The sequence below is a fragment of the Callithrix jacchus genome, chromosome 11, assembly GCF_049354715.1.
Source record: "Callithrix jacchus isolate 240 chromosome 11, calJac240_pri, whole genome shotgun sequence".
Classification (NCBI taxonomy): Eukaryota; Metazoa; Chordata; class Mammalia; order Primates; family Cebidae; genus Callithrix; species Callithrix jacchus.
Window position 1 is genome coordinate 112,070,394 of NC_133512.1, and position 20,404 is coordinate 112,090,797.

The window sequence follows — 20,404 nt, forward strand, 5'->3', positions numbered from 1 at the left end:
GCGCCGCACTCCCTGTCCGCCTCGCGACTACCTGGGATGTTCTTAAGGTCCAGCCCGGTTTGACTTGGGTGGCAGCTGCCACTCTCAGTAACTCAAATGGCAAAACCGCCGCCAGCACTACTAGAAACTCCGGCGAGCAGAAGCTCCCTGAGCCGCATGTCTGAGAGGGTGAGGATGAGCCCAGCGGCCCAGCGGGCCGGGGCCGGCTCAGGGGCGGGGCCTCGGGCGGGCCCAGGGCGGGGCTCCAGCAGAGGGGCGGTGCCTCAAGATGGGGCGCAGAGTGCGTGCGGGTTGTTAGGCTTGTCGTGGCGTGACGTATTCGGCGCCCGTGCTCGGCCCCGCCCCATTCCGCTGAGGTCCCGCCCCTCCGTCCCGCGCCGCACCACCCCTCAAGACGCTGGGGCTGCGATGGCGGAGGCCGTGGAGCGTACTGACGAGCTGGTCCGCGAGTACCTGCTCTTCCGCGGCTTCACTCACACACTACGGCAGCTGGACGCCGAGATCAAGGCGGACAAGGAGAAGGGGTTCCGGGTGAGGGGCCGGAGGGTGCGGCGCGGGCAGAAGCGGCCCGAGGGAGCCGGGGAGCGGGCTTCCCCGCAGCACTGCCTCCGGGACGGGAGCGGCGCTGTCACTCGCGCTGGGGCTCCAGAGACCTCAGCGCGTCCGACCCCAGCTTGACAGATGAGGAACTGAGGCCCTTAGACGGACAGGACCTGCCTGAAGCCCCATCGCCCCGCGTTAGGAGCATCGCCGAGGCTGGAGCCCCAGTGCCCCGGCTCCTGGTCCAGGGTTCCGTCTCCACTCCAGCCTCCTTGGCCAGGATGGCTATGAGGTTTTAGGAGCTGAGGTTAGGTAGATGGTTGCGTTTTGGCAACCGATATTCGTGTTGGCTTCCGATGGCAGTGGAAGCAAAGAGGTCTGCAGTCCACACGTTAGCTGGGTTCAGGTATCTGCAGTGTTTGTTTAAAAGGGCCTCGTCAGGGACTCATTGGCAGTTTTGCTTCTGCAGTTGTGGAAGACCTCATGACACATTAAAAAAAACCCAAACTTCCCCTGCTTTAAGGTGATTTTCCTTTGCGAGGTTCTTGGAATGTGCATGTGTGTAATTTGTATGTACTGACTTCAATGAGAGGCAGTGAGCTAGCAGCAGGAGCACTCCGGGAGAGTTAGGAGATCTGGCTTCCTGCCTGGCCAAAGTTAGTGGCTACTTAGTGACAAAAGCAAATCATTTCACCTCTCTGGGCCTCAGTGGCCCGATTTATAAACTAGGGGAGTTGAATTGGTATTGGTATTGAAACCCTTTTCCGGATTCTGTACTCCGGTGTAATTGCTCCTCACAAGAAGGTGACTTCCTTGGCTGACACTGAGCAGCTACCGCAGCTTCGGTGGAACTTTGATGACTTGAAGGAGTCAGTCCCTGCACATGATCCTTGGGATCCTGGAATTGAGATTGTCTCATACTGTCTTCTCCACCCCACCCCCTTTTAAAAAAAATGTGAGGTAACTGAGAGTACAGTCAAGCAACATTGCCAAGTTTTTTTTTTTTTTTTTTTTTTTTGAGACAGTCTCACTCTGTTGCCCAGGCTGGAGTGCAATGGCATGATCTCAGTGCACTGCAACCTCCGCCTCCCTGTTTCAATGATTCTCCTGCCTCAGCCTCCTGAGTAGCTGGGATTACAGATGCACACCACCACACCTGGCTAATTTTTGTATTTTTAGTAGAGACAGGGTTTTACCATGTTGGCCAGGCTGGCCTTGAACTCTTGACCTCATGTGATCCACCCACCTTGGCCTCCCAAAATGCTGGGATTACAGGCATGAGCCATGGTGCCCGGACTGACATTGCCAAATCGATCAAGTAAGTCAGAGGCAGATCCAAGATCTGGAGTCAGATATCTTGTGTTCTGGGCCAGAGCCCTTTTATACCTGAAATTCCTGTGCTTGCTAGAGGGTCAAACCACTTATCTAACATCAGAAAATTACTGAAAAACGGTTGCATTAATATGTTTTGAAAATGTTATAGATTGCTAACTTAAAAATTTTTTTAACACCCAGAAACCATGACATGAGGAAAAATCTTTATTCAGTGGAGGGGAGAATTCCCTTCTGTCCCTTACCATCTTCTCCATCCATGTTTCTCACCAGGTGGATAAGATTGTTGACCAGCTGCAGCAGTTAATGCAGGTGTATGACTTGGCTGCCCTTCGGGATTATTGGAGCTACTTGGAGCGTCGGCTCTTCAGCCGCTTGGAGGATATATACAGACCCACCATCCACAAGCTGAAAACCAGCCTGTTTCGCTTTTATCTTGTCTACACAATCCAGGTGCCTGTTGATTCAGGGGTTCTGTTTCCCTTGGTGGAAGGAGCTCTTTGACCCTGAAATAGATTTTCTTCCAATTCCTAGGGAGGACTCTGTATGTGACTACGGTAAAGAGCGTGGCAGTCACAGTGCAATTATTTTTGACTGTTTTCCTTCTTTTTCTTTTTTTTTCCCTTGTCATCTGTAGATATCTGACTTGTCTTCCCCATTCCTATTTCCTTTCTTATTTTAAGATGTAAGCTTAAAGCAAAGGTGGTATTTTAAAAAAGGTAAGTCGCCGGATTAAAGTTTGAGTAATAAAGATGATAGCTGACCTGGAGGAATGAGTCACTTAGTTATTTGAATATCAGCTAGGGATTAATTTTTAGGATGGCATTTATCATTAGAACTTCAGTTTCAGCCAGCTTTGAAATGACAAGTTCCTTGAGAAAAGAGTGAGGATTTCCTTTATACTATGGAATTTGTAGATCCTGTTTCGCCACTCACCTGGCAGGCTGATAGCCAAAGGTTGTCTGCTGTGCAGTGATGAAGAATCTTACCTCTGGACTTCTGTCTCTCCTCCCTCCTTGTTACCTCCTTGTGTCTTGGCAGACAAACAGAAATGACAAGGCTCAGGAGTTCTTTGCAAAGCAGGCCACGGAACTCCAGAACCAGGCTGAGTGGAAGGATTGGTTTGTCCTGCCCTTCCTGCCATCCCCGGACACCAACCCCACCTTTGCTACCTACTTTTCTCGACAGTGGGCCGACACCTTCATTGTGTCCCTGCACAACTTCCTGAGCGTCCTGTTTCAGTGCATGCATATCCTCTCAGTTGCCTGGGGCTGAGGTTCCCAGCCTCAGGCACCCAGACCTCAGGATCAGTAGTCTACTGCTCTCCATACAGGCATTTCTTCTACATATTGCACAGGTTCCATTTTCTTGGGTCACTTGAGGGGGCTGGACAGATTGTGGTTGTTTTTGCCATTCAGCCAGGGAATCATAAATCTTAGTTCTGACACTGTGCTGCTGAAGTAATAGCTGACATGTGTGGGAAGGGACAGCGGCAGCAGTGGGGTGCTAGTACAGGCTTTCTCAGCAGGCACTGGGGTTGGAAGGCAGCTGCTGCTTGGAGAAACCGGGCAGCCTTGAGAGTACTTTCTCTGTGCATGAAACGTGTTCCCAGGGATATGCCTTTGCTTGAATTAGGTACAAATGAGAACACTTCTTGGGCTGGAACTTCTGCCTGCGTTAGTGTTTGGGTTACTGTCTTTATAGTAACTTCAGTGTTCCTTAAGTTGCCAGAAAATACAGTAGCTTTAAGAATATATATGCAGGTATTTAAGAGGGGGATTGAATAAGAATGTAGGTAAATAATTTACAGGCTACCAAAAGTACAAGCCAGAGCTCCTGAAGCCTGGGGCCTAGGACCTGGGCCATGTGGCATGCTGTCATTCATGCTCTCTAGGCTGGAAATCTAGGGAGGAGAAGGCAGTCTGGCTTGAATGGGGCTGACTGGTGAGACACTGATAAATTTGGGTGTTTAGAGACCCACCCTTGGGCGGGCATTTTGGCCTCTGGGAGGAATGCTTTCTGGTGGAGGTGGGAGGGGCGCCTTTCCTGCCTTCACTCTGTCAGCGTTGCCAACGAGTATGAATTCCACTCTTGCAGGAGCTGCATTTTTTTCCTGCCTTTTGCTCCCTCTCTTCATCCTGAGGGCTCTCCAGTGAAACTTGTAGGCCCTTCAGTGAAATTGAAACTGTCATGCAAGATCTTTCCAGTTACACACATGTTGGCTCCATCTTCTTCCCCAGTTCTGCGGCCCTGTCTGCTCTGTGCTCCTCTTAACTGATGCTGCCTGAGGCAGTGGAGAAGGACTGTATCACAAGCTAGTTTGGGGTTGTTCTTGGGGTGGCCTTGCAATCTGCAGAAAGCTTTCCCTTTTTAGTCCAAACCTTTGCTAGGGAGAGGCTCAATGTGGGGAGGCGAAGCCAAGTGGCTGGTCCTTTCTGCCTCAATGGCTGTATTTTTGCAGAGCCACTGGCCTCAAGGGCTGCTTTTAGCTGCCTGAACAGACCTCACTAAAGCTCAGACTGACTGTGAAGTTCACTGGATGCTAGCTAGCTCTTTGTTGCTGGTATTTGGGAGAACATGCTTAGGTTTGGATTTATGTCCCCTCTGTGGGCTGGCCAGGCAGATGGTCATGCGTCTGTGAGTCTATTCGAATGAAATGACAAGGGAGCGACAATTTCCTTAAGCCCACAAGAGCCCACAATACCACTCCTGTACTCTGTTCTCTGTGTCTCGTGTGTTTTACTGGTTTGTCAAGGGTTTGGGAAGGACTGAACACTTCACAGCCTGGCTTATTCTTTAACTTTGTGCACCAGTCCCTGTGATCCTGAACTTTGATGCGGAGTGTCAGAGGACTAACCAGGTTCAAGAAGAAAATGAAGTTCTGCGTCAGAAGGTGTGTTCTGAACAGGCTCGCTCCTGGGGAAGTACTTCTGCTTTTTGTGGGTGAAATTAGGTAGTGGCAGTGGAAGGCTATATTAATCAGCCTTCCACTGCCACTACCTAATTTCTCAGATGGAAATGAGTCACCAGAAAGTCAATAATGGGGATTTGGAGAATAACAGTCTCTGAAAACCAGAGGTGAGATTCATATTTTAAGTCAAATGTATAGCATGAACAATGTAGTAATAACAGGTAATTAACTTTTCAGGAGAAAAAGACTATATGCATCCATGCCACCTTATAAATAACCGGTTTTCATACATATGTTTTGTCTTTCCACATATAGCTATACACACACACACACACACACACACACACTTATATATATTGTTTACAACCCAGATATAATTTAGTTTTTCCTACTCAGCTATATATTTCTCTAGTTTGATAAAACAATAAATGCCTATACATTTTGCCTGAGGAATATTTCTCTTTCTTGAAATTAAGAATCTCTGTAGGTGATATTGTTAGAAAAAGGAAGATTATAGGCTGTTTAGGTTATAGGGTTTAAGATTCTTGGGTTTTTGGGGTGAGCAAATATGTAATTTTCTTCAGGGAAATGGTTAAAAGCACTGTAATTCATTAAAAAAATTTTTTTTTCATTCCAAAATCAGGCTTTGCAAGTTCCAAAGCCTGATTTTGTAGATTCCAGAAAGCAAAGCAGGATGGGTGGAGCTATTTTTCTCAGTGAATTTAGGAGGAAATAAGTCAAATGATTTTTTAAAAAATGAGTTTTGGATTTCTAATGGTTTTTGTTTTTCTGATCTCACTGTTGTCCAGTGGCAGCAGTCACTTTTCCCAATCTGCGGTTAGCAGAGTGAGATGGGCCCCTTGAGGCTGAGGCGAGTGGCTCTCAGAGCCAGTGGCCTTGGATGCAACGAGTCTAGAAATCTCCCTCCGCAGAAGGAGGGTTAGCTGAGATCATTGGCTAACTCAGCCCTACCCCTATGTAGCTCTTTGCATTGCAAGCTGAAATCCACCGACTGAAGAAGGAGGAGCAACAGCCAGAAGAGGAAGAGACGTTGGTGCAACACAAATTGCCTCCTTATGTCTCCAACATGGACCGCCTGGGGGACTCGGAACTGTGAGTGTGTATGAAGGTCCTTTCTGTGCTCTCAGCCCCACGGTTCCCTCTAATCTCGCCTGTGCCTCCTGAAGGAGAATTGCGGAAGAGCCTCCTGGCACATAGTGCCGTTGCTTCAGAGCTTTATTTTTACTTTTTGAGACAGAGTCTCACTCTGTCGCCAAGGCTGGAATGCCATGGCCCAATCTCGGCTCACTACAACCTCTACCTCCTGGGTTCAAGAGATTCTTCTGCCCCAGCCTCCTGAGTAGCTGGGATTACAAGTGCATGCCACCATGCCTGGGTAATTTTTTTTGTATTTTTAGTAGAGATGGGATTTCATCATACTGGCCAGGCTAGTCTCAAACTCCTGACCTCAAGTGATCTACCCACCTTGGCCTCCCAAAGTGCTGGGATTACAGGCGTGAGCCACTGTGTCCAGCCTTGCTTTATGAGTAAGCAAGGCTTGCTTTATGAGTAAGGTCCCCCTGGCCTCAAAAGTCGTGTAGGAGTTCTCAGCCTCCAAGCCTGTGGCTTCTGCCTAGAGCTGCGGAACTGCATGGCTCTGCCAGGGACCTCTACATCCAGATACGTGTAGCCTGGATAGATAAAAACACAACCACTGTTGTAAAGTCTTGGGAAGGTTTTACACATTGGAAGGAGCATCTCATGTATGGAAAGATTGGATGTAACCATGGGTTGGATGCATTCCTCAGTGGAAGTATGCACCTCTCTGATGGTTTAAAGAAGTAGGCAGATTAGAGAAGGTATTTGAGTGACCTTCAGAAACAGCCAGTTAAAGCAGAAGCCCCAGCTGGTCATAATAATAGTAGCAGTTGAAGACACAGAGGCACACACAGGTGAGGAAGCTAGAGATTGGTGAGTTAGGATGCAAACCCAGGCAGCCAGATTCCAGACCTCCACATAGCCAAGTCCTGAACCAGATGAAATAGCTCTAGTGTTGGAATCGCTTTCTGATGGAAATAAAATGCGAGCCAAATACATAATTTAACTATTTTAGTAGCTATGTTAAAAAAAGTAAAAGAAACAAGATGAAGTTAATTTTAGTGATACATTTTATTTGGCCTAGTATATTCAAAATATCATTTCAATATGTAATGGATATAAACAAAATGTTAATGAGCTATTTTATACTTTTTTTTGTGCCAAGTCTTTGAATTCCAGTGTGAATTTTATATCTCTAGCACATCTCGATTTGGACTAACCACATTTATGTGCTCAGTAGCACATGTGGCCAATGGCTATCCCATAAGACAGCTCTAAGTTGACTCAAAGAAGAGCTGCAGACTGCACCCTTAAAAGAGATAAGCTGCTGGCTCCCTTTGTATAAAAAAAGTGGTACCAAGGATAATACCACCTTAAAGTCCAGGCTCCTGGACCTGACTGAGGCCTGGTCACTTACCGTCATCCAAAGCCCTGTAGGTCTATGTTCTTGGTTTTTTCACATCCTGTTTCAGCCGTCTGACCCTGTGGTGTGTTTGCTGACCAGTGCCATGGTGTGCAGCCAAAGGAATGCCTCCCTCTCCCAGTCACCTCGCGTGGGCTTCCTATCCTCGCTGCTGCCTCAGAGTAAGAAGAGCCCCTCAAGGTTGTCGCCTGCCCAGTGCCCTCCTCAGGCTCAGAGCTCGGCCAAGAAAGAGTCCTTCGGTGGTCAGGTAAGCAGAAGTCCTGCCTCTCTAACCCTGGCCAAGAAGCCCCTGACAGCTGCCTGTGATTCCAGACCTCCTTGTCAAGTGTAGACTTATTTGCCCTCTCTTTAGGACTGATTTCTTGGGCATGTTGATGAGATTCTAAATGGACATCTCATTCCCTTTCTTCTCCCTTCCCAGCCTTTCCTCTCACAAAGTGATGGTTCTGCAGGATGAGAACCTATATAAGACTGTATTGGAGGAACTGAGAGGAGAAGGAGGAAAATCCACCAAATGCATTCTGGCTCCTTACCTCCATCTTCACCTCTGTCTGGCTAGACTGCAGGCACTGTGGTGTTTGATACGCTGGGTAGATGCTTGTGCACTGATCAAGGCAGTGCCAGACCTCACACCCGGGTCTCCTGAACCAAGGGGCTGCCTTCCCCTGCCTGTACTCCTGTGTCAGCTCTCAAAAGTCTGTGATGCTTTCTGGGTGAAGTAGTAGATAGCTGATGACAGGAAGTATGCTTTGAAGAGTCTCCCCTCTTTTCTCATAAATTTCCTGTGAACTCATGAAGGCTTATGACTGTGTTTTGGTGGCTCAAGTGTGAGTTCAGGCAATTAGAATTTTGAATTTTGGGTGATATAAAAATAGTCTTTGTGTAAAGAGTAAATCAAGAATTACCTCTGAATCCATGTATTTTGCCTAGAAGTTGGTATTTGTTGATTCTGCAAAGGATTTTCACTATTTCTCACTTTTATGGAAGACTGAGAGGATTTTTTTGATGTCAGCTTATATCCAAAACAGCCAAGGGTGCCACTGAGTAGTTTAACTAGTAGACATTGTCAGAATTCATTGCTTTCAGAAATGCCTGCAGACTCAGTTTATTGCTTGCGTAGGGATACTTTCTCTGTTAGCGTATTGTCATTGTCTGCGGCTTCTTCTCCTACTGGCCTAGATGTAAGACCAGTTGCAAGTGACATAGCAGTTTGTGGCTGCTTGCTATATACCCAGGGAGGTAGGGGTCTGCCTCAGAATGCAGCGCTTGGACTGGGTATTGTTGAGCTGGAGACACTGAGCAGGACAGTGGATCAGAAAGAGCATGGGCTTTGGAGTCAGGCAACTTTACTTCCAGCCCTGGCTCCTCATTTGTCATTGGTGCTCAGATTGCTTAAACTCACCCCAGTTTGCTTGGGATAATAATAATAATAGTATTTACTCCCCAGGGGAGGATGAATTGAGCTGCTAGAAGAAGAGTGTTTGGTATACGCAGCGCCCGGCAGGGGGTCAGCACTCAGTAAATGTTGGTAGTACAAGTTGTATTTCTGCAGACCCTGGCCCACGAGGGAACCCGAGTTAGTTCTGAGACCTAAAGTGCCATTAATGCAAAATAATTATAATCTTGCAGCCATGAGGGTTCAGGCAGTTAAAACCCTATCATGGTCACTCCTGTGAATGTTTTTCTGAAACTCAAATCTTAAACTTAGAATTCCATTTCTGTGGAATGTGGCCGAGTACGTTGTACTGCTTGCTTTCTGGATCTCTCACTGTGGAACATTTTATAAGTTTAAAAGATCACATATGGAATGTTGAGCCCCTTGAAATGAGCTTGAAATTATGAAATTCAATATCATTAACTTGAAAGAAAACACAGAGACAGCTTCTGTGGGAGTACTTCTGTGAGAGTAAGCCATGGCCGTTACTCTATGTGGTCAGGAACTGTGTGCCACATGGTGAGGTTGAAATGAGATTGGAAATTATTTATGCAGTTTACAGCTAAGTGATGGGGATACGAATGTGTAATGTGCAGTAAAACATGCCTTATCTTGCCTCCAAAATATAATGGAACAAAGATTGGGTCACTGTGTGGTATGTTAACAGAGCAGTTTCTAGTTCCTCAATGAAGACGACAGATAATAATCTAAAAAACCCAGTAGTCAGGTCACTTGTTTTTCTTATTAGTGGTAGATGATTTAGATTCAGCATTTATGTTTCACTTCTAAAAATAACTAGTAGATTTAAGGTTCAAGAAAAGCACAGAATTTTAGAGTTAGAGGGAAGCTTGAAGGTCATCTGGCCCAACTCCTGCTGAGTATAGGACACTGTCTAGATTGATTCTTCCTAAGATACAGAGCTCATGGGCTGTCAAAGTGGGAACATATGCATGTTAGAAAGCTGTTAGAAGAAACTTCTTTATGACATTTCCTCCCCTGTCTTAGCTTAGCCCTCTGGAGCTACATAGAATAATAAGGCTTATTGTATAGAATAACTCTTCCTATCTTTTCTATGGTAAGCACTCTTTGTTCACCCTCCCTCCAACCCCCACCTCAACTGTTTGTCCCTGTGGTATGATTTCCCCTCACATTCTGGGCCCCCTGCTCTGGGGGACATTCTAAAGTTTCAATCCCACTGTTATAATTAATGCCCAAATTTGAGTGTACAATTCTAGATGCTGTCTCACAAATACTAAATGCAGGGCATGGTAGGCTCACTTCCTGCCATTTTGATAATATACTTCTTTGAACTCAGTATACAATGGCATTGGTTTTTAAATAAGCCACATTGCTTTGTTAGTGCGTATTAAGTGTGTACTCTTTCTTCCTCACTACTATCACACCACAGCCCTTCTTTCTTTTTTACTGTTAAAGAATAAGCACACACAAAATATAGGCTGTATTTTATTGTTGCAGTTAGCAACATGTAACTCATTTATTACTGAGTTAAATGTAACTCATTTATTATTGAGTTAGCAATATGTAAAATGATTAGATTTTCCTATCTTAAATATAATTTATAGAGTTGTAAATTTGGCTCCCATCAGCATTTTGCCTGCTTGTAATTGGTTGCTGTACCTGTTGTCATTATTACTGAAATGCTCATTGCATTATTCTTGCAAAATAGATGGCAAAATAGACTGCTTTTTACATTGAAAGCCTGGCAAATCCTCTCCAGGCTTTCAATATGAGTCTGGAGGCAGTTTTTTTTAGTGGAAATAACTGCAAAACCATACTTTCCAGGCCCTTCTGGGATCTCTAATTACAATAGCCAGGGAGGGCACATCTGTAGCAAGCTTGCCTGGGCTGCTGCTTGGCCCACACAGCTTGCGGTTTGTACTCCATCCTTCCCGCCAGCGCTAAGTTTGCTCCTTTCACACCCACTTGGTGAGCCGTGGAAATGAACTCATTATAGAGATAACCTTTAATCGGCTGTAAAGTAAGGCGTTCTGTGCTTGTGACTCTTATTAGTGTCAAATTACCTCCCAGTTACTGAGAAGTAAGTGGTCATAACCACTGCCCTGAAGGCTTTTCACAAGGATCTTGACAGGAAGCGGGAAAGCCTGTCTTTCATTCTGGGATTTCTGTGTAAATAGGGCCTGTTTTCTGGGTGGCTTTGTTTAGCTTCAGGTGAGACCAAATTACTGGAACTTGTTTCCTGCTCCATGTGGATGGCTGCTATCCTGGTAAGCTCAGTGAGGCTTTGGAATCCCTCCTGACCTACTCAGTCCACCGAACATTAATGACTATCAACTTATGTCTGTCTCCAGAATGAGAAGGTCAAATGATAAGACAGAGGTTACCGTGTCTCTCCTGAACTGTGGGAGTCAGGTAGATTATGATAGAATATACTTCAGACTATTGGGATATTCTGGTATTTGAAGCCAACAGTTAGACTTTTATGAAGTTTGCCCTTAAAATGAAATAAAACTTTCAATTAACAGTTATTTTATCTATCCATCAGTCCATCATTTATGTATTGAGCCACTCGTGAATGAGTGCCCAGCCTGTGCAAGGCATGGTGCTGGGTGCTAAGATTACAAAGATGTGTAAGGTAGGGTCACAGTGGAAGAAGCTTCCAGAAGGGTGCGAGCTTCTCTGTGAGCAAGTGTCATCGTCTAGAGCGTACACAGTTCTGCTGACATCTTTCACTCTCTTCAGCTTTTTACCCATACACAAGTGCGTGGCCAGAATTTTATGGATTTATTTGAAGGTAATTACTTACATTGCACTATGACTTTATGCCTTTTTCCTTTGTTTTTATTTTTTAGCTTTTTATTTCTATAATAATTAATGGTTGCCAGTAAACATTGACTTGTTATATACATTTGTAGCTAGACACAAATTGGCCTTCACCTACTTACTGAAAAGTTTTGTGGACAACCACATTCACCAGCTTTTAATACTTTATTATCTTTCATTATTCTTCTTTAGTGACTAACATAGTTTTAAGAGAAAGAAGAAGCTATCCTCTTTGTTAAGCATAATCTGATAGGTCATGCTTAGGTCCATCACTCTCTTCCCATAAACTGCTCTATCATTGTAAAGGCAGTTCTTCCCTGCACCCCGCACCTTCCTTGCTATCTTGACTTGTGAGGGAAGTGTTACCTTTGCACTTCTCAGTGTTTTATTGTTTGCTCTTGCTGGGGAAGATTGTTTGCTCTTTGCTGGCTTTTGAATCAGTGAGAGGAATTAGAAGCCTCCTCCTTCTATCAATAATGAGCCAACTGAATTGAGCACTCTTTACTGCTACTGAAAAAGGAAAGACGGCATTTTCCCAGTGGGGGTGCTGAATAAGGCAGGAAGGGGCCCATAAAGTGGCTGTCTCCCTCTGCAGCATTTCCCACCTTTGGTTCCAAGGAAGAATACCCCTGTGACCCATGTACAGCATGGCATGCATGTGGCAGCACAAAATGTGGAAGTGGCACCTCCTGGACTGTGATGTGGCTGCTGATGTTGGCATTTTCATTGACTTGTTTTATAGGAATGTCAGATCATTGTCTTCAAACAGGACATGATGCAGTTGCCTGCCACTGCCTACCACCTCCCCAGACCTCAGCCTTGACAGCCAACTGCAACAGGCCACCTCCCCACTCCGTCTCTCTGAAGCTCTCTGAGGAGTGGACATTACCTCTCTGTGGCTTTTGTCCTCCCAAGACCCATACACAATTGTTATTGACACAGTTCTAATACTTTGAATTAAATGTGTTTGTGGCTGATTGAAACAGGTTTACCATCCTTTCTTTTTTCATGGAGGTACTTGAAGTTCATAAACAGGCCAAAAATAGCAAATGCCCTGGTTTGGTTCCAGGTAAGCTAATAGTCTTTTAAAATTTTCTTTCTTAACTGTTCATATGGCTGCAGGATTCCAAAGAATCTATGTTAATCATTTTAAATTGTTGACCATTGACATAAAAAATAATAAGCAGAAGAACTAGAAAGCAACAGGTCAGACTTTGGTTGAGTTTCTTCTCTCCACTCAGGGCTTGTGTAGAAACGGTTTCTCGAGAAGATTGGTCTCAAACCTTGAGTGGCTGTTGGCATTTATGTCCCTTTGCTAAGAGTGTAAAAAATGAGGGTAAGGGTATATACTCACCCTCACTCTTTGCTAAGAGTGTAAAAAATGAGGGTAAGGGTGTATACTCACCCTCACTCTTTGCTAAGAGTGTAAAAAATGAGGGTAAGGGTGTATACTCACAGTTTGTGGGTATAAGAAGCCCTGACTGACAATCTGGAAAGGTGATGAGGTGGCAGCTCCTTTTGAGAGTCTCTAGATTAAGAATGGAAATGTCTTCTCTCTATATGACCAGGGTGGGGATGATCGAATTCATTCCCTCTTGCTGTAACTTAGCTGACCCTATCACTCTTGTTATGAAAAGGAGCCACAAAATGCCAATTTATTTCCTGTCCAATATATCTTTCTCAGTGTTCCTTGGGTTTTCAACAATTTCTGTTAAGAATTTCTGGTATTCTAGTAATCATTTTCAAACACCTCAATATTTGTTTGGCCATACTTGGCCCAAAACAAGAGAGGGTACTATGTTCCTTTTCCCTCCAGGGGTGTTACTTATTGCATACATATTTTTTAGATTGCCCAAACATACTGTAGCTTGTAAACTTTTATAACACCAAGCGTAGGCTCTGGCCTGCCTCAGTCATCCCTTAGGAAGTCCTGGCTTCTCCCCCTCAACTAGACTAAATTGTTCTGATTAGATCAAGATGACATCTCCTTCCAGATGAGAGATACCGCAGGATGAGGATTGCAGGTGACCTGTTCTCTTAATGGGTAGAGAACAGAAAGAAGGAGGTCATATGGTCATAGCAGAGGCTGCCTATGACCTCACCTACCTAGCCGAGCCAAAACCATTTTAACCACCTGCCCCCGCCATCACACACCCCACCCCCGCCAGCCAGGGAGGAGCTTACCTGGGAGCTGTAGGGCAGAGAAGCCACTCCCTGGTTCTTGTTTCTCTCCTGGCATGGTTGTCATGGCCAGGGCTTATGGGAAGAGACTTCACAGCCAGCTTCTTGTCCTCTAGGCTACCAAGGGAAAGGACCCAACGTCTGGGGCCAAGGATGGGAAGAGCCTCCTCAGTGGGCTGGCCACTGGGGAGTCTGGCTGGTCACAGCACCGACAGCGGCGCCTGCAGGACCATGGCAAGGAGAGAAAGGAGCTTTTCTCCACAACCACTTCCCAGGTACTGGGGTGTCCTGAACACCCCTGGGGACACTCGTGTGGCTACTGAGGAGCACCATGGAGGGCCTCCTCTTCTCTCTCTTCTGAGTTCTGCTGTGCACAGTGTGCTTTTGTCTTAATTGGTTTCAATGGCTTATATTTTGGTTATTTGGGTTCATCATTTGCCTGGCTCTTCTGTGGTCCATTTCTCCCATGCAGTATTTCCCTAAGTAGGGACCAGAAATTGCAGGGCTCTGGAAGTGCTCCCAGACGATGACTTCTGTGATTAAGCTGGCTTGGGGACCTTTGCATCCTCATTCTTCCCTTAGGTTAATTGTGCTTAGCAGCCTGTCGTGGGCTCCTAGAGACCTGGGTTTCACCCAGTCACCCAGACTTGCTTGATCACAGGATTCCTTTGTCCTGTGCTGCCTTGCTGCCCTGAGGGCCATGTGCCCACACAGTGGGAGGCTGTGGCCCAGGCCTTTCTGTGCTGAGCCCTGGGCTCTGGGGACTCCCCTCACTGGCAAATGTGGGCCACGGCGTGCTCTTCATGGCATTACAGCTGAATCTGTTCCTGGCAGGTATTCCTGATTGGTGGTGGAAGTCTGAGGGATTTACTGGTTCTCTTGCCCAAGTCACCTTCTTGACCATATATTTCTTAATTGGGGCTATTTGCCTGTTTTAAAGGTATTTCCTCATTAATAACTTAGTACTGTGGTGACAACGGACCCTTAAGGCTCAGATCACAAGTCGTTCTGGCATTGCACGATTCAAGATGCACTTGGGGGCCAGCCACAGCCCCATAAGGTCTGAAGTTCCTTGTTATTGTTTTTTTATTGTTGAATTCCTCCTCCTGCCTTTCTGAGGAAGCATTTGCAGGAGCATCTGGACCCCAGGCTGGTAGAGAGTACCCTGGCCGATGCCCCCAGCCTGGATTGTGTCTAGGTGAGCACCAGACGGTAGCCAACACCTCTGCTCCAGGGACGCAGAGAACAGCCAGCCTTGGACCCTCAGCAGCCCTTGGATCTCTCTGTCTTCTGCCTGGCCAGCTGTGTTTGTTTCTTAGTTTCTCAGTGCCTGCCTCCCAGGAGGGCTGGTGGGCCTAGGGGTGCACTGGAATTGGGCTGGGCTTACCTCTCGCCCACCCAGCTTCACATCCAGTTTCTCCCCCTTGCCAGCTGTATGACTTTGGGCAAGGGATTTGGCTTCTGCTTTAAGTCTTTTAGTTTCCACAGCTGTAAAATGGGGAAAATAATAGCATCTTATGATTTGGGGAGGACTAAATGAGAGAAATCTGTAAAACATAGAGCGCGGTGTATGGCCTGCACCACGCATCCTCCACCTGGCCTGTTGTCAGGGCAGGGGTGTGTCCTGAGTCCCATCAGCTATATCATGGAGGGCCCACAGCCCCCTGTCCCTTAGCAGGGCCTATGTGGAGCAAAGTCTCCAGGAAGGGGCTGTCAGGGGAGCAGGTCCCCAACTCTGCCAGTGTGAGCTGAGCCCTAACCTTGCAGGTCAGAGCTCTTCTCCCCATTTCGTAATTACTGAGAGCTCTGCAGAATGCTGCTGCCTAGGCCTAGACCCCTTGCGGTGTGCGCTCTGGTATGGGGGATCCCTTCCTGGCTGACTTGTCGCCGCCCTGCTTATGACAGTGTGCAGAGAAGAAACCGGAAGCCAGTGGCCCAGAGGCCGAGCCCTGCCCAGAGCTCCACATGGAGCCGGTGGAGCCACTGACTCGGGCGTCCTCGGCAGGCCTTGAGGGTGGAGGAGTCCGCCCCGAGCAGCCCTTTATTGTGCTGGGACAGGAGGAGTATGGGGAGCATCACTCATCCATCATGCACTGCAGGTGGGTTGGGCCTGGGGCCAAGGAAACCCTGGGAAGCTCAGATTTTCAGGCAGCACATGTATAGGTGTGGCCAGCAGGAAATGGGGAGAATAGGGGCTTGGACAAGGGCCACAGTCATGGCTCAAGAATCATGGGAGTTGCTTGGAGCTGCCAGTGGACTGGCCAGCTCTTCTGCCCTTTTTTTTTTGAGACAGAGTCTTGGTCTGTCTCCTAGTCTGGATTGCAATGGCATAATCTTGGTTCACTGCAACCTTGGCCTCCCAGGCTCAAGCGATTCTCATGCCTCGGCTTCCCAAATAGCTGGGATTATAGATGCTGTGACCATGCCCATCTCATTTTTATATTTTTAGTAGAGACAGGGTTTCACCATGTTGGCCAGGCTGGTCTCGAACTCGCAGCCTCAAGTGATCCACTGGTCTCAGCCTCCCAAAGTACTGGGATTACAGGTGTGACCCACTGCACCCAGCCTCTCTGCCCTTTGTAGTTATGTTTCTCACAGTTTTGGGAACAAATTACCCTTTATTTTAACCCCGCAAACTCACTCAATTTGCTTTATGTTGGTACTTTTAGGTAAATGCCTGATTTGTAATTTGCCATTTGTAAGTTTTTACTTAAGCACAGTAAAAACCTTTAAAGAACAAACTATGATAGGGTGTAATTTTCAGCCAGTAGGTAGGTTTCTCGTTTTGACAGCCTTGATGGCTCTTGGGGCCCTTGGGCTGTTAGAGAATGTGAGTCCAAAGGCTCTGTCTCCAGAGACTGGAAGTGCTCTGAGGGCAGGGCCCTGCAACTCTTGCTCATGGCTCTTTGCCCAGAGTTGGTGAAAAACTTAGCACATGGTTGGCATTTAATAAGTATTTCTTAGACAAACAAATGAATGAATATTTCTAGAAATAAGTCTATATCAGTCCTTTGAATGTAGACCTCTAGGGATTGTTTTTCAAAACAGCAAGGAAGTCATAAAAGCGATCATCCTGGCATTAGTGGAAGAGAATGGGGACTGAGAGCTGACAGGCCTCCCTTTTTTCTCATCTCAGAGTGGACTGTTCTGGGAGGAGAGTCGCCAGCTTAGACGTCGACGGTGTCATCAAAGTGTGGTCCTTCAACCCCATCATGCAGACCAAAGCGTCCTCCATTTCCAAGTCGCCGCTGCTCTCTTTGGAATGGGCCACCAAACGGGACAGACTGGTGAGTAATGGTGGCCTCTGGGGCTCGCTCTGCCGGCTCAGTGGAGGGATTCCCCAGGGCTCTCCACTGGCTGAGTCAAGGCAGCCAAGCCAGTTTTCTTCCCTTCTCTCCATTATTGGGGATTCCAGGACACACATCCAGAACCAGCTCAGAAGGCTCCTGTTTTAGGGAGGCAGTGAAGTTACCAGATTGACAGATTGAAAAGAACTGCAGGGGGCCTGGAAAACACGGCTTCTTCCTGTCTGTGGCGGTCTGCCCTGCGGACCATTTGCTTGACTGCTGTCTCCTCGTCTGTCTGTGTTTCCAGCCGCAGTTGCAGCAGACACCCTCCCGTGCCAGGCCCCATGGGAAGTGGCTTCCTCTGGTGAGGGGCTGGTGTTCTATTTTGTGGTTCCCATGGGTCTTACAGTGTTCTTCTCTCTGGATTTTATATTTCAGATAGGACTTGTAGTAAGGAGGTAAAATTGACCTGCTGTTTTTTCTTTTACTCCGTTTATGGGGATTATACCGTATAGCCCAAGATGCAAATTCTGTTTTTCTATAATTTTTGGCAGCTGAAGGGATTATCATCATGGATGAGGACCCCAGGGCTTGCCCTGGGCTAGCGTCAGTTTGCCAAGTGAATGCTGAGGTCATACTCTACCTAATATTCCTCACACCTGAGCTGCTTCTGGAACTTTCCTCTGGCACTATTTGTGATTATGTTTGAAGCTTTTCACCAAATAAATCACAAATTCCTGAACACAAGGATAGCCACTTTTATTTTTTTTCTGGAGGTCTTTACAGACCCAGAGCCAGAGCTGTCCCCTAAAAAGGCAAATGGAACAGTCATCCAGGCCCCATGGCAGCCGAAGCCAGTACTCTGAGAGGGATACTGGGCAGACCAGGAGCGGGAAGGAAAGGTTCCAACAGCTGGGGGTTCAAACTGAAGAAAGTGAGGATCAGAGGGCCTCATTCCTCCAGCCAGAACATTTCCAGATGTATCCAAGGTGACATGTCTCTCCCAATCCACAGATACTTTTTGTGGTTTTGCTTAGAAGTTCAAGGTCGGCTCTCATGTCTTTGTTTAATTTTAAAGTGAGGCTCATTGTAGCCATATTTCCCCTGAACTGCCTGGATGCAGAGAGGAGGGGCCTCACCCCCGCAGCCTGTGCAGCCTCAGCCTCTCTGGAGATCCCCCCTGACTCAGCCTCATTCCCTGCTATCCTTCCCACCTCCCGCCCCTTGTTGTTCCAGCTCTTGCTGGGCAGTGGTGTGGGGACGGTGCGTCTCTATGACACAGAAGCCAAGAAGAATCTCTGTGAAATCAATATCAACGACGACATGCCCAGGTGAGCTGGAACCCACCCCTCACCATCAAGGCTGCAGATTGCCAAGTGTGGTCCATAGGGCTGGTTCTTTCCTGAGCCTTGTGCTCCATCTCCTGTGCAGGACAAGCCTCAGGACTGAAGTGTGCCCTCTCTCTGTGGGCAAGCAGAGGGTCTGACCCAGGCCCATGTGTGTTGCAGAATCCTGTCTCTTGCGTGCAGCCCCAGTGGGGCCTCTTTCGTCTGTTCGGCTGCAGCTCCTAGCCTCACTTCCCAGGTAGACTTCTCAGCACCAGACATCGGCAGCAAGGGCATGAACCAGGTTCCTGGCAGATTGCTGCTGTGGGACACGAAGACCATGAAGCAGCAGGTACGGGCCTCCCCTGTGGCTCTCCCTGGGGTGGGGCACAATCTGCATTCCCCTGGGTTTCTGAAGAGCCTCTTTTGCTTTGGTCTCCTCAGATTTTTAATAAAGTTTTAAGTGTTGAAAAGAACTGGGGATATTGTTAGCGACATGTCACTGAGAATTGTGCTGCAAACTTAGAAGTCACCCAGAACCTACCAGAGGGCCCCTACGATTGATTTTTAGGAGAGAACTTGTGGCTCCTTCTGACATCCTGTTAACTTAGAATTGTGTGAGAATTGTAGCAGCAGCAGCCAACAGTAACAAGGACACATGCAGATTCATAAGAAGCAAGGTGACCAGACAGCCTGTGAACTTGCTTCCAGGGGACCTGGCCACCCTTCAGAGCTGAGGACCCCTTCCCCCAAGACAGTAATAGATGCTGCAGCTGCCACCCTAAGCCCCAGAGAGATTGAATCTGACAAGGCAGTGCTGCTTCTTGTTGAAATTATTAGTTTCAGTGCTTACAAGCCATATGGCCTTTATGTTGAACACATTGTTTCCTGATGCTGCTGGACACTTGAGAGCCCCTGCTTTCAGTTGGGTCCTGTTCTATGTGCTCAGTTTGTGCTGTCCTGCATCTGCCTGTAGAAGCGGTCTGTGTTCCCTTTGGGTCTCTCAGACCTCTGAGGCCCAAATTCTTGACCTCCACTCCTTGCCACATACATTCATCCCCTCATAATTTTCCTCACTTTGGCAAACGTACCTCACTTAGAAATTGGAGATCTTGGCCGGGTGCAGTTGCTCATGCCTGTAATCCCAGCACTTTGGGAAGCCGAGGCAGGTGGATTGCTTGAGGCCAGGAATTCAAGTCTAGCCTGGGCAATGTGGTGAGCTCTTGTCTCAACAGAAAATTTAAAAATTAGCCGGGTGTAGGGGTGATCACCTGTAGTCTCAGCTACTTGAGAGGCTGAGGCAGGAGGATTGCTTGAGCCTGGGAGGTGGAGGCTGCAGTGAACTGATATGGTGCTATTTCATTCCAGCCTGGGTAACAGTGAGATTCTGTCTCAAAAAAAGAAAAAACAAACAAACAGAAATTGGTGTTCTTCCCAGACCTGTCCTTCTCCCTCTGCTCACACAGTCCATAAGCAAATACTGCCAGTGTGTTTCCAGTCTGACCACTTCTCTGCATTTCCAGGGACATACTCTAGACCTGTCTCTCATGTCCCTCCCTGCCCACTGTCCTGTCCACTGGTTTAATTCAATTCGTCTTAGTTCGTGGCATCTTGTATTTTCCTCTAAAGCTCTTATTAAAATTTGTAATTGTATGTTTACTTGTGATTTTCAAGTTTTTAATTAAACATTGAATACATACAAAAGCATATTGAAATCATAGGTATATAATATAATGAGAAGAAAAGCAGTACAGTGAGCACCCGCAGACCCATCACGGTTTATACAGAGCATCATCAATACATTTTAGCTCTTGTGTGGCCCTTCCCAATCTTGATGGTCTTTTTTCCCTTCCAGAGAGAACCTGTCTTGAATTTTGTCATACTGTTAGCTTACATTTTTTCTTTTTTGAAATGGAGTCTTACTCTGTTACCCAGGCTGGAGTGCAGTGGTGTGATCTCAGCTCTTCCCAGACTTGTCCTTCTCCCTCTGCTCACACAGTCAGTCCATAAGCAAATACTGCCAACGTGTTTCCAGTCTGACCACTTCTCTGCATTTCCAGGGACTCTGCC

The 20,404-nt window shown here is 47.0% G+C and overlaps 1 protein-coding gene across 2 annotated transcripts in view; it reads left to right on the forward strand.

Annotated features, from left to right (window-relative positions):
* The first annotated feature begins 384 nt into the window (after window positions 1-384).
* WDR91 (WD repeat domain 91) overlaps window positions 385-20,404 on the forward strand; it is a 30,178-nt gene continuing 10,158 nt past the window's right edge. Inside the window, exons 1-11 of one of the 2 annotated variants that reach the window (XM_054237687.2) lie at window positions 385-1,063; window positions 2,146-2,325; window positions 2,914-3,120; window positions 4,682-4,765; window positions 5,766-5,896; window positions 7,386-7,551; window positions 13,839-13,997; window positions 15,628-15,821; window positions 16,859-17,009; window positions 18,246-18,340; window positions 18,518-18,686. In XM_054237687.2, coding sequence (XP_054093662.1) covers window positions 2,179-2,325; window positions 2,914-3,120; window positions 4,682-4,765; window positions 5,766-5,896; window positions 7,386-7,551; window positions 13,839-13,997; window positions 15,628-15,821; window positions 16,859-17,009; window positions 18,246-18,340; window positions 18,518-18,686 — 1,503 coding nt within the window. In that variant the 5' untranslated portion in view covers window positions 385-1,063; window positions 2,146-2,178. The remainder of the gene's footprint in view (window positions 1,064-2,145; window positions 2,326-2,913; window positions 3,121-4,681; window positions 4,766-5,765; window positions 5,897-7,385; window positions 7,552-13,838; window positions 13,998-15,627; window positions 15,822-16,858; window positions 17,010-18,245; window positions 18,341-18,517; window positions 18,687-20,404) is intronic. The other variant, XM_054237686.2, reaches the window with a different exon arrangement.